At 36.3% G+C, this 14259-nt stretch overlaps 3 protein-coding genes across 3 annotated transcripts; 1 reads left to right on the top strand and 2 right to left on the bottom strand.

Annotated features, from left to right (window-relative positions):
• The first annotated feature begins 7491 nt into the window (after window positions 1-7491).
• LOC121989418 (protein IN2-1 homolog B-like) lies at window positions 7492-10329 on the top strand. Its single transcript, XM_042543474.1, has 10 exons — window positions 7492-7686; window positions 7798-7872; window positions 7955-8015; window positions 8160-8246; window positions 8346-8444; window positions 8516-8624; window positions 8715-8791; window positions 9442-9549; window positions 9733-9813; window positions 10129-10329. The coding sequence occupies exons 1-10, from the start codon at window positions 7655-7657 to the stop codon at window positions 10150-10152; spliced, it is 753 nt and encodes a 250-aa protein (XP_042399408.1). The 5' UTR covers window positions 7492-7654; the 3' UTR covers window positions 10153-10329.
• On the bottom strand, window positions 10127-12769 carry LOC121989417 (protein SENSITIVITY TO RED LIGHT REDUCED 1-like). Its single transcript, XM_042543473.1, has 2 exons — window positions 11749-12769; window positions 10127-10570 (listed from the first exon to the last, which is right to left on the bottom strand). Exons 1-2 carry the CDS (start codon window positions 12641-12643, stop codon window positions 10557-10559), a joined length of 909 nt encoding a protein of 302 aa, XP_042399407.1. The 5' UTR covers window positions 12644-12769; the 3' UTR covers window positions 10127-10556.
• Window positions 12770-12953: 184 nt separating this feature from the next.
• On the bottom strand, window positions 12954-13608 carry LOC121991506. The gene is made up of 2 exons (XM_042545499.1): window positions 13132-13608; window positions 12954-13043 (listed from the first exon to the last, which is right to left on the bottom strand). Exons 1-2 carry the CDS (start codon window positions 13606-13608, stop codon window positions 12954-12956), a joined length of 567 nt encoding a protein of 188 aa, XP_042401433.1.
• Window positions 13609-14259: the final 651 nt, after the last annotated feature.

Genomic DNA, 14259 nt, shown 5'->3' with positions numbered 1-14259 from the left:
ATTTTATATCTTCCATTTTTTTTTTCTTAAACATTTCTCAACCGAGAGGAAATGGTTTTCTAAACTCTAAAAGGTTAATCTTTTAATATTTGATGACTAATTATTTAAATTTTACAATAAATTTTAATATAATATTATGACTACATTTAATAATTTAACCATCATCGCGTAGACCTATAAATTAGACTTATAAAGATACTATTCCCTTATGTAGTAGTACAACGTAAATATGACCAGAACAAATATTATAATTGATCTTAGTAAAAAAAAAAAAAAAAAAAAAAAAAAAAAAAAAATTATAAATTGGATTTGATAAGAGTGTATCAAACTCATACAGTAGTGTAATGCAACACTTAGAATCAAGAATCCTAATGAATTCTCTTATAAAAAATTAATTTAATATAATACTTAATTTTAACCAAAAAGTTGAGAAAATTATACTTACTGATATCGTTGTCCTAAGATATTTGTAGAAACTTCTACACTTACGGTGTTGCCAATCTTAAAATGTGAGACTAAAGAGAACCATGTCAATGCATATTCCCTCATTGATTAATGAAAAAAATTCTCAATAATACATCGCAGCTGAGTCTCGAACTCTAAATCCCTGATTGATTAATAAAAAAAATTTCAAAAATACGCTGCAATTGAGTCTTGATCACTCTAAATCCCAAATTGATTAATGACAAAAATTTCTAATAATACACTGCAGCTGAGTTTTAAACTTTAGATCACTGATTGATGTGTCTGTTAAAATTAGTAATAAATCTTGAAATTATTTTCAATTTGAAAAAAAAAATATTAATGTAATTTAATTTTAGACTTTAATTAAGAGTTAGTTAGTAAACGTCCAAATACTTAATAAAATAGTGAGATTATCCAAATGTATTTTTTTGGGATAAAATGTATTACCATTTTTTAAAAATATTTGTAATTATTATTTGGGCAAAAATTAAAGGTCTCTCAAATTATATAAATCATAAAAAAAATTCAAATGTACATCCCATTTTTATCACGAGAATACTCTCATTTAAGTTGTTGTAACAATTATCGACAGTTGTTAAAATAGGTAAAAGTGACCTTGTTGCTATAATATATTTAGGATTCAGGGTTTACAATTTTGTTTGATTAAAGTCAAATAAATGAGTTTTCACGTTGTAGTGACTACCAAGAAGCTACTATACAAAATGTTGGAGCCATGAATTTTATAGCCCTTGAGTTGATCCTAAGCTGATCGAAAGCCCTCGGATTACCTTCTCTCTCTCACATGTTTTTTCTTTTTCTCGTCACAAATTTGACCTGTAGCTCCTCCTTGTAAGATCAAAATTGACGCTAGGGGATGAATAGTATTAAGAATTTAAAAATGAACCGATAGTAATTTAAAATAGTTAAATCAATCAGAATAAGTACAACAGAAATAAATTAAACTTGGATTAATTTAATCAAGTAAGATAAAGGCAATGAAAGCATGCAAATGAATTTAGCTAGTAGTTTAAGCACACAAGTTGATTAACCAAACTAGAAGTATAAACACGCAGAAGATATAAAATATAATTCTTATTCCTAATTTCTCCTAGGTGGAGAAACATTACAGAAAAAAAAAATCTAAAAAGTTAAAGCACAATAAAAGAGATTAGGACAACACTAAAAATAAAAATGTTACTCTAGATGTTGCCAATTAAAAATGAAGCACATGTTTCAGCGTAAAAGATGAAGAAGCATTTAGAGCACGAGAACAAGAGTGAATTATGTGTAGATGAGTTATTTTGAAGCTTTGCCTTGAAACTCCTTATATGGAATCCTTCGGTCGCTTGGAGCCTTCTCGGTTGCCTATAGAGGTGCTGAAGTGATTACAACTTCTATCAATAAAATAACTTTAATGAAACTCTCTAATCGCCTACACACCTCTGATCCCTAGGGCAGGAGTCAAACTTCATCTTGACTGCCTTGTTCGGATTGCTGATAATGTCATCTCTTGGTCACCTAAAAGTTACTCCGATCACCCGTACGCTTTGGTCGCCCTGACCTAGCTACGGTTGTTTGGACCCTCCGAAATTCTTTCTTCGAGAGTTATCACCAGTCAATCGCTCTCAAATTCAATCTAGTTGCTTGGAATAGTCGAACATGCTTCCCTGTAGTTATTACATGTAATGAGTATTATATAGAATGTGAAGTTACTCGTACTTACTTGACTAGATTTAACCCATCTAGCTCAATTTTGCCAAACAATTAGCTTCCAGCTGATTCCATACACTTAAATGTGTGCCAAGCAATCAACTCACAACTAATTCCATGCACTTAGACTTGATTTACCTATACTCCAACTAGGAATTTTGTTTGTCAAATCTTAATCACTTAGACTTGATTCACCTAACCTCCAGCTAGAAATTGGTTTGCCAAGCTTTAGCCAATTGGATTTGATTTACCTAGCATGCAGCTAGAAATTTCATCTGTCAAGCCTTAATTACTTGGAGTTACTTCACCTAGCCTCTAGTTAGAAATTTTATTGCGTGGTCTCCAATCAAGACTTAACTCATGCCTAAATTTTAATCAAGACTTAGATATCTAGATTCACTAGAACTTGATCAGTGCATGGTTCAAAGCTAAAATATTAGCACTTGTCAAAGTATTATGCACCTATAAATTTGACATAACTAATCTAATTCTAACCTTAGTCATATATAAAAACTCTAAGTTACATGTTGTGCACTTAGCACCAACAATCTCTTATTTTTGATAATATAAAAACTAAATTAAAGTCAGTAATCAAATAAATAAGTTGGATTATTCAATATATGAAAGAAGATAGAATTAGTACAGTCATACATGAATAAAATAATTGAATAAATAATTTCTGATTGAACCCCTTAATCAAATAAGGAATTAAATGAATCACTAGATATTTTTATTTTATTTCTATCCCCCTTTTCATATATAAAAAATAGGTTAAAATGTAAGTAAAACATGTGGTAAAAGGTGATTCGCTCGCCCCCAGTGCCCTCGCCAACCCGTCTCTAGGCCAACACGGAGGAGGTAAATCACGGGTGGCTACTAGCCATTAGTGCAAATGGCTAAAATATGAGAAAGGTTATGCTCGGTCACGAAAATGGAAGCAAAACATGACATATAATCAAGTGTAATTTTGCAGGAATTAATAAAGATGATTAAACTGTAGATGGATTCAAGTTAAATAAAAAAAATAAGTTAATAAGATCAAGTAATATTTAATCAAAATGCAAACCAAGCTAGGAATTCAACTCAAGTCAAACCAATAACTCAATGATAGTCAAGATCATACTCCAAGTACTAAATGCAAGCCAAAATAAAAGTAGTAAAGCAAAGTCAAGTCAAACATATGTCAAAGCATAATAAGGGAAATATACGTCTAGATCCAAAATAAACATAAGTAGTAATAGTCAAATACTACAGGTCCAAAATAAGTTGTCAAGCAATTCAAAACAAGATGGAAAAAAATACAAATATCTAAGTTTTATCAAATAAACTTTTCAAAACCTTTTTCAAATTGTTCAAGCCATCAATCGATTGGTCAAGTTAAATAAAACTCTCCAGATCAATCTTATGAAAATTAAGTTGTTAACATGTGAAATTTTTTAACTTAGATCAATTTAAAAGTTTTTAGCTTTAATTCATATTGATGCACTGATATAAACATCTGAAATTTAGAAACTATAACTTTATGCATTTTACAACATTCTATGTTTTTTTCAAATACAAAAAAATAATATTCCTAATGTGTTTTGTGAGATGTTGGTTGTCTTAATCTATACAAACATGTTGTCTAATGTAAAACCTATGCTAACTCCATTTATGCATGACATAAATGGGATGAGAATAATATATTATAATTTTGAGATCATATTTTGAAAAAATAGTTAATTTTGAAATCATATTTTAAAAATAATAAACATGAAAATATGATTATAATTAGATCCTAGTCTAACAATTCAAAAATTAGTTCTCCCGAAGTTGGAACTCTAACATATTTCAGTTTGGCAATTGGGTTAGCATAAGAAATGTTAACGTTTACCACATGTATATGTTGTTTGGGTATCCAAAATCAGTTATTTTATATTTGATTAATTATGCATGATTTTAGAACTCAAGCAATCTTATTTCTGACATTTCTTTTGACTAAGATAAGATAAGAAACATGATTTTGATTTGAGCTAAACCCAAGTTTAGGCTTATTGTAAGCAGCCCATTTGGTTCCACTCATCATATTTAAATATTTTGACCCAAACATGAATTTGTTTAAGGTAGTTTTTAACTCATTAACTTGGCTTTTAAATTAGAATTTTCTTCCTTAAGTTTTAATATCTCAGTTGAAGTTCCAACTTAATTAGTCTGAGTCAATGAGTGTAAGTTAGTCATTTCCTTAAGATTTTTGACCTCCTTGAGTAAAGTCTTAACTTTGGACTTGTATTTAACTAGAGTCTTAGTCAAATAAGTAACAATGACATATAATTTTTGAGTAATTGGATTTGTTATCTCGTCACCTAACTCATCTAAGTTGTTGACCTAACTTAAATCTAATGTTGAGTTGTACTCTAACTCTGATTCTGAACTTGAATCTTCTTGGATCGTCGTTAGTGCCAGTAAGTTAACTTGATCTAACTCTAATTCAGATTCTGATGATAACTTATCCTAGGTCCATTTTAGTGCATTATTCTTCTTTCTCTTCTTTTCTGGTTCATTCTTTTTTTTTCTAATAAGGGGCAATTGGTTCTGAAATGTCCCTTCTTCTTGCATTCAAAGCATCGAACGTTTAACAAATTCTTATTCGAGATCTCCTTTTTTATGAATCTTTGAATGAATCTCTTCCGTCGGATTATCCTTTTTATTAAGTGTGCAACTTCTAAAGAGAGATCATCTTCGTCAGATGTTGATTCAGGCTTGGATTCTGATTCAATCTTTTCTTTGGATTTGGATTTTTTTTGTAATTAAAGCTATACCCTTCTCATTCTTATTAAGATTAGTCTATTTATGAAGTTCAAAATCACAAAAGAATTTATCTATCTTAATAGTAGATAGGTCCTTAGACACTTTGTATGCATCAACTATAGACGCTCACAAGATAGTTCTTGGAAATATCTTAAGTGCATACCTGATCAAGTCACAATTGTCTACCTGTTTGCTAGTTTCATGGATACCATTTAGTATCTCTTTAAAGCGGCTATACAATTGACTTACCATTTCACCTTCTTTCATTTAGATGTTTTGAAGCTGGCTTAATAATAGAGCTTTGTTAGCAATTCTTGAGTCAACTAAACCATCATATAATTCAATTAGTTTCTCCCAAAACTATTTAATGTTGTTGAATTGGCCGACTTTGGTAAGCTATTCTTATGTTAGCTCGTATTGCAATGTAGTTGTGGCTCTAGCATTAGCTTGAGCCTTTTTCTTATCATTGCTTGTCTAGTTTTCAAAAAGAATTGGGGTGCCATCTAAAGTTCTGGGCAGCTTAAAGTTCATCTTGATAATAAGATAATTTCCTATATCATTCATTAGATAGTATTTCATTCTATTTTTTCAATATGTGAAATAATCGCCATTAAAAAGCGATGGATGGGTTGTGCTGAATCCTTCCTGCAAAGACATATCTAAAAACAAGTATTTGTTTAAGTTGTATTAATACTTAAGACAGGATATGCATTTGATTTGAGTTTGGTATGGTTGTAATTAGGATTTGAATTTTGATACGGGCTAGACTCAGATTATTAATCAATTGATTATTTGTGCATGATTCAGAGCACAAAGTTGGTCCTATTTTAGATTCAAGTTTTGCTTTAGACGAATTTACTCAAATCATGGCGAGACATATCGATCTTCTTGAGTATCGTAACAATGATCACTTTCTTAGACAAAACTTTTTTAAGAAATAGAAGTTAAACCAACTTTAATACAATGCCTTAGTCTAACTGCTTTAGAGTGAGGTGAGATAACTTATGCTAATTCCACTTGACTAGATACACCAGGTAAGGAAACCTAGCCTAGACATGCAACTATCCAAATTTTTCCTAGTTTCTATCGGCTCAATCTGCTCTGATATCAAATTATATAATCAAAATCGATGTTAGAGGGGGTGAATAATATTAAGAATTTAAAAATGAGCAGATAATAATTTAAAGTAGTTAAATCAATCATAATAAATATATTGGAAATAAATTAAACTTACACTGATTCAATCAAGTATGACAAAGATAATGAAAGCATACAAATAAATTTAGCTAGCAGTTTAAACAAGCAAGTTGATCAACCAAATTAGAAGTATAAACATGCAACATATGTAAAATATGATTTTTATTTCTAATTTCTCCTAGGTGGAGAATCCTTACAGAAAAAGAATCTAAAAAGTTTAAGCACAATAAAACATATTAAGCAAACACTGAAAATAAAAATGTTACTCTAGGTGTTACCGATTAAAAATAAAACGTGTGTCGCAACGTATTGCAACACATAAGGTGGAGGAGTACTTATAGCACAAGAACAAGAGTCAATTCTATGTGGATGAGTTATTTCAAAGTTCTGCCTTGAAACTTCTTATATAGAACTCCTTCGGTCGCTTGGAGCCTTCTTGGTCGTCTGTAGAGGTACTGACATGACTGTAACTTCTATCTGTAAGATAATGTTAACGAAACTCTCTGGTCGCTCGTACACCCTCTAGTCTCCTGGGTAAGGGTCAAACTTCATCTTGACAACCTTATTTGAATTACTGATAATGTCATCTCCCGATCACTTAGAAACTACTACAGTTATCCATACGATCCGATCACTTGAATTTTCCGATTGATAATATATTAAAACCATGGATTATATATTGTGCATCCAACACCAACACTCCTCAATGTAGTCGGTCCCCTAGGCTAAAGCACGGATTGATAATACATGGCTCTTCCTTGGTTATAAGTTGTAAAACTTGTACTAAATTTTAAATCATAAAATATTAAATCTAAAATTCTAAACTGTAAAAAATATTATATTAAAATATTGAACTAATTTAATCAAAATCATTTTAATTTTTTTTAAACTGATGTGATGTGATATGATATTTTTAAAAAATAATAATGAATCAGATAATATCGGATGATCAATTTACTCTAAAATTTTCTATCAACTATTTAGATAAATTAAAAAATAATCTTTAGAAGCCCTGTATTTTACGGCTGTGCGTCCCATCTAAAAAAAATCTTTATATATATATATATATATATATATATTAGGGATCAAGCCATATATAGTTGAATGTCAATTTGATTTGATGTCCTCTAACTGGACCAGTCCCTTGGCTTTTGGACCCTTTTTTCATTTATCTTTATTATTTTATCAATTGTTTTTTGAAAATTCATTAGTTATGATTTATGGACGCACCAAGACGTGATATCAGTCAAATACATCGCGCTAGCCCATTACGAATCACCGGTTGATCCCAAGCCTGTCACTTACCACTTACCAGTTACGCATACCTGCGCCATGGACAAAGAAGCAAAATATCTGCGGTAATCACACCAATCCGAGTGGTCATCGCTCTCCGTCGCACGGGCAGGTTTGGGACACCGAACCTAATCGGCTTGTGCGGACATAAATATCGAGTGGTCGGCTTGTGCCTCACCGTCGGCGTTCTTTGCTCTTCGCGATGGCAGCACAGGCAGCGGTCGCAGGCGCCGGGTGGATTTCTAATATATTTAGTTTTTTTTTGTTTTTGTTTTGAAGTCCTTGATCTGATTAGTTTGTGTCCTGATTCTTGGTTTTGCTGATCTTGTAGTTGTATTCTTGCAGTTTTGTGAAGGAGGTGCTTCCTCCGTCCCTCGATTCGTCCTCGGAACCACCTGCTCTGTTCGACGGCACCTCCAGGTAATATCGCCGCCGGTTGTTTAAAGTAGGAACATTTTTGGATCGAAGATTGTTGATTTGCTTCCTTTGTATCGGTTCGTAGGTTGTATATAGCCTATATATGCCCATTTGCACAACGCACCTGGATAACTAGGAATGTTAAGGTATGTTCTCTTCGTTGGTTACAAGATGCGATAAGTCTAAAGAAGTAAATAAGGATTTTTTTTTTTAAAGTAATTATATAGAAGATTAGGTCTTTGGACGGTCGTGGGTATTACTTACATGACAATCTTTGCTCCGATCGACAGGGATTGCAGGAAAAGATCAAATTAGTTCCGATCGATCTGCAAAATAGGCCAGCGTGGTACAAGGAGAAGGTTTATTCTGCCAATAAGGTTTGATGCACCTTGATTTTCCTTTTCTTTTTTCGTTAGTTTGCGTTTTGCTGCTTATTTATTAGGATCTTAGTGGTGAGAGCAACACTTGTTCATCAGGTGCCTTCTCTGGAGTATAACAATGAGGTGAAAGGAGAGAGTTTGGATCTAATTAAATATATTGATGAAGCATTTGAAGGTCCTGCTCTGCTGCCTGATGTAAGTGATTTCTTGACGCTTTCTTTAATGGGGATGCCATGTCTGTTTGCATCTAATATTGGAAGCCATAGGATCCTGCAAAGCGACAGTTTGCAGAGGAGCTGTTTTCTTACACTGATGACTTCAGCTTGGCCAATTACAAGTCATTGCCTTCGCCGGCTGATATTGGTGATGAAGTAGGTGAGTGGTTGACTCTGAATTTCTGCAATTTCCTCATACACCAAAAATGATATTATAGGCATTGATACACTTCAACCTATTCTGCGCTAGTTGCTGCTTATGATAAGATAGAAGATGCCCTTTCAAAGTTTGATGATGGACCATTTTTCCTCGGCCAATTTAGTTTGGTAAGTATATAAACCTAATATTTTTCTCTCCATGGCAATTCATTATGCATTATATCTGTCTTTGTCCTTGTCTCTTATCTCTTGTCTCCTGTCTCTTGTCACCTGAACGTGGAAATTTATAAATTCTTAATTGAGTCCATCCATTAGATGATGACAATTTTCCTTATATGTTTACTAAATGACTTGCTAAATGTATCTATATTTTACATATTTTAACTGGAATTTTTAACCCTGGATAAAATCATGCCACAGTGAAAGATTTACTTGTTCTGTCTCAACTCTGTATACCTGTAATATTTTCTTGTCATCTGAACGAGGGAATTTATGAATTCTTAATTAAGCCCTTCCAATAGATAATCACCATTTTGTTAATTTGTTGACTTAATAACTTGCTAGATGTATGTTTTACATATTTTAACTGGAAATCTTTAGCCTGGAAAAAATCATGCCACGCTAGAAGTCTAGAAGACCGAAAAAGATTTGTCATCAACTAGCCAATGCCTTGTAATCTTCGTCAGGAGATATGAATGACAGATTTTAACACTTTGCATTATCCAAATTGCTGGTTAGTATGCACTAGCCACTAGGAGATTCACTATACTGGAGGTGGTGTTTGATTTTGCATGCATGATAATCTGTTCATTCTTCAGGTTGACATTGCATATGCTCCATTTATTGAGAGATTCCAGATCTTCTTTGCTGAGTTGAAGAACTATGACATTACCAGTGGCAGGCCTAAACTGGCACTATGGATTGAGGTGCTTTGATTTATATAGTGAAATTGAATGTTCTAGCTGCCAACATCCGTCACATTATACCAGAACATTAAAGAACATAAAATCAATTCATTGTCAATCTCATAAACCATTTCTAACTAAGATCCAAAATCATCAATATGCACTTTCCACTTCTGGATATCTAACCAAGAATGTATGTTTTAGGAGTTGAACAAGATCGATGCCTATAAACATACCCGACAAGATCCTCAAGAGCTACTGGCTAGCATGAAGAAGCGCTTAGGGGTAAGATATGGCTTTTATTGTCTTTTGATTCCCAAGTTGCATTTGAATGTTTAAAAGGAGAAACTTTGTTATATTTCTTTATTATTTTAATCCCTTTTGCAGATTGCCTGATGAATCCACCTTACTAGTTTTTTAGGTATGATTTGCTAGATTTTTTTTCCCTAAAAATCTAGCAATGAAGTGAAACAACAGTTTAATGCAGTAGTCTCATGTCTTCACTGTAGTTTTTTTTTCTTATATTTTACAGCCTCACTTGTAGTTAGCAAAAAATTTCACCTTCACTCGTGACACCAAAATTCCCGTCTCTGTGTTCAGATATTGCCAGCAGCGCGGTTGTGATCTCGAATCTGGGAGCTTTCCGGACACAGATCTTTGCCTGACCTGCTAAACTAGTACAAGTATTAGCATAGTGTGCTGTATGCTAATTGCATCTGCTTTGCAATTGCTATGTGCTGTTCTCCTGTATAATTGACGGTAAATATTCAATGTTATGATCTGGATTCCGAATTCCCACAATGCCAATGTGACAACAAAAAAAAAAAAAAATTTGTTTCTCTCTCTAGTACGATTCATCTCCCATGCGTAAATGGCAATCGCCAGAAAGCAAGAACATTCTGTCTGTCTCAAAATCCACAAGAAATTACAATGTAATGCATCATGAAAGTCATCTATATAATTTGTAGTCCAACCTGTTTTATCATTGCTCCAGCTATAATTAGCCGAGTATAAAACGCCTATTATATTTATCCGCAAAAATCTGTGAAACATAGAGAAGTGTCAACGAAGTTGTTGAGTAGAATTCCGCTCAAAATAAGATCGAGCAAAGCATGAACAATTAGAAATTCAATAACTGAAGAACAAATAGCTACTACAAATAAGTACACGTCAAGATCCAATTAAATACAATGGCGCAAATAACAAAACAAAGTATGAAATGAGATATCAATAAACGAGACAATATTTAGAGCCAATAAATCAGGTAGAAAAAAACTACTTAAGCAATCAATTACCAGCCTTATGATCGACCATCTTGAACATAGTAGGAAATAAACGTACTTCAACCAACTATGATGTCTGAATACACTCTCAGCACAAGTACACAGATGCTGAACGCATATATAAAACAAAGTATCAAACTGCAAGTGAAGCAAACTCCTAGACTCTCAGTTAAGAAGAAATCCATCACAGTCTAACAAGAATCAAACCCCTTGTAATAAGTTTACCATTATCACGTATGATTGATCATGACAAACAAGCATATACTACTTTTGGTAACACTTGTTCAAGGTATTCTCACAAATATAAAGTCAAATATCAAATCAAAAAACTATAGAGGAAAGTCAATTTAATCCAAAGTGTCAAGGTACTTAAATAGATGATCTCTTAATATTTAATCATGCTTAATAAGTCCCATTAAGCAATAGCGATGCTAAAGGGGTAGAGTCACTACCTCTTATCACTTCCTCTATCTCCTTGGGCCCAACTCTAATGCCATGTTAAGCACTGTTCAACCTAAAATGCTAATAGGTGTGAGACCTCTTGATATTTAAGCATGTCTCCAAGTCTTACACCACATCTCCTCCTTTTATTTCCATCTATGTCTTTATTTAAGAGAGTAAAATGAAAAAGAAGAGTGAAATGGCAACAAGGTTTTCTTTTCAATCATTTAGGAGTTGATTTTAAATAATGCCAACTCTCTTTTACTAAAATTTGGACTAAGATGAATCAAGAGAGAGTGTAATCTCAATTTGGGCATGAGAAACTAATTTCAAATTCTAATGACTAATCCAGATATAATTCAAGAATAGGCTTATAACCTATAGGCAACAAACTCAAGACTAGGGTAGGCTTTACTAACTTGATCAAGGATTAAGTTCCATCTAGATAGGTTTATAGTTCAAGGGTTCCAAACATGTTCAACAAAAAATTGCTTACCTTGCTTTAGGAAATCCAAATTGGCTTCATCGTCCAACTCGAAGAAATGCCAACTTGTATCATGAAAGGCCTTGAAAATCCCATCTTCCTCGTCCTGCTTCGTCTGCTCCAGGACAACTCCAGCCTCCCCCTTCTCCTCCATCTCCACTTCCGTCACATACCTTCTAACATGGAGAAGGCGCCTCGCGGCCATCTCTACGGCGGCGGAAGCAGCCGACCGACCCAGCTCCACATACTGATCGTATGCCGTGAAGCTGTTTCCCAGCACCACCATCCTATTCAAGCAGGAAGGCCTCCAATTCACCTCCAAAAGCCCGTCGTACAGTGACGCCTCGCAATGAGGCATATAGAACAGCGTAGGCTCGCTCGCCTCCCTCCGCCCCCTCTCGTCCACCGGTATCACCGTGCCGCCGAGCGCAGCCAACACGGCGCACTCGGTGGCGGACAGAACCGGGTCGAAGACCTCGAGGGACGGCACGGACGGGCCGAGATCCCGGCGGAGGAGGACCGCGAGGGCGAGCTGGAAGCGCGAGGGGGCAGAAGACTCGATGCTCCCGACGCCGTATACGACCATGCGCATTTCCGAGGCGGATGACAGAGCCCTAGCGAGGCCGCGCTGGACCAGTGGGCCGCGAAGACGGTGAAGGAACCTCCGGTAGAAAGGGGATCCATCCAGCCTCTGGATGGTGGATTCCATCCTGCGGAGCATCTTGGACTGCAGCTCCTGGTCGACGAAGGGGTCGAGGGGGAACCACGGTGATGGGGGATCCTCCGGTGATCGGTGAACGGCAGTGAGTTGGTTCTTCGGTGGGTGCGGCTTGAGTCGGCCGCGACGGCGACGGGAGACGATGGTCCAGTCGCCGGCGGAATTGGGATTGGGGATTTCAGGGGCCATAAATCCTGCCCCGGGAACAGCGGCGTATCGATTAGGGTTCTTAAATTGAAAAAAAAATAGAATATATTTAAAAACAAAATTAGGGTATTCGGACTAAATCTCATCGACGTTATTTAATCAAAACTTTGATCTAGTTAAAGAATAAAACTTTTATGAGATCGGACTGAAACTTTCGATTAGAAAAAAACAGGGCTTCATAAAAATCATATAGCAAAATTAATTACGCCATCACATTTCCGGATACCCCCCACATTTTTTTAATTTCATTAAGCCTCATGATTAAACAAAATTAAGTCTAAGATACAGTTTGTCATGAGCATCTTGCTACTTCTTGCTGGCTCAAGAACACGTCCGTCAGCACAGTCTTTGACTGGAGAGACGCCTTCAGCAGCTTAAGGCCCTAACAGTAACCACGCATTAAATAGAAGATTAATCGGTACCAAACTAGGCAACTTAATTAATTAATAAAAAAGAATTCGACTCTCAACCTGTTCAAGACCGAGCGTCACAGTTTGCTCTTGCAGAGCAGCAAGATTCTTGACGTGCAACCTGTTGAGTATCGTAATGCTAGATATGGAAGACATGGGCGTCACAATGAGGTCGTCCGTGATCGTGTACGTCACCACGCCCTTCACGTAGCCCTCGGTGCCAACTGCCGAGTTTCCGATGAGAAGAAGGCCTTTGGAAGAGATGGAGGGAGGATGGGAGTTTGCTACTTTTAGGATGGCGGATTTTGAATGAGAAGATTGGTAGTAGGACTCTTCTAAAGTGTGTACGGTCTGGTACAGGTTGGCGATGGAGCCGACCATGGTGTCCTGCTCGGTTACGAGCTTTATGACGGCGGATAGCGGTAGATTTAGCAGGCCGAGCAAGAAATCGACAACGTCCTTTCCTGCTTCTGCGAATAGCACTTGGTCGGAAGATTTGTCGACGAGGAGCTTCAACGTCATCTTCGTCTCCGCCATCTGTCTCGGCAAGTTCGATCCGGTGCGGAGAAAATAGGGAGAGATCACGTCGGATTTATAGCGCTCAGGAGGCGGTGGACGAACGGACGCACGCTCGGTGGGAATTGAGCAGCGGAATTCGAGTGCCGCGGAAGTCGAAGAGTTTCCATCTTTCATTAAATGCTATCAAATTAATTGCGACCGCGTGGCGCTCGCCGCCGTCGACCCCGCACTGATGTGGTTGGTTGGTGGCGAGAGTCGAGACGGCGATGTCGACCACGGACTCGATGGAGGTGGGCGCAGTGCTTCGTCTCCCCCGGCGCCATCGCCGCGTGCTCGCACCGTTCCAGGGTCGCGATCATCTCCCGCGCTTTCTTCGAGCCGGGGTCGACGGAGAGGAGGGCGAGGATCGAGATCGGCGTGTTTAGGGGTGGACTGCCTGAATCGCAACTCGAAGCCGGCTCCTGGAAACCGCGAGGTCTTGTCGCGGAGTTGCTCCGCAGTGGCGGCATCGTAGTAAATGGAGGAAATTACAGGAATAAACGCTTCCTCTTTCGGCTCTGACGACGCCGACTCGACGGAGTTCTTATCTGCAGTTAAAATCAACATTGGAACCAAATCAACAAGATCACACATTGATAAAAAAAAATTGCACGGATAAAAATCACACGA

The sequence above is a fragment of the Zingiber officinale genome, chromosome 6B (assembly GCF_018446385.1).
Source record: "Zingiber officinale cultivar Zhangliang chromosome 6B, Zo_v1.1, whole genome shotgun sequence".
NCBI lineage: Eukaryota > Viridiplantae > Streptophyta > Magnoliopsida > Zingiberales > Zingiberaceae > Zingiber > Zingiber officinale.
This window is presented reverse-complemented; position numbering and strand designations above follow the sequence as displayed.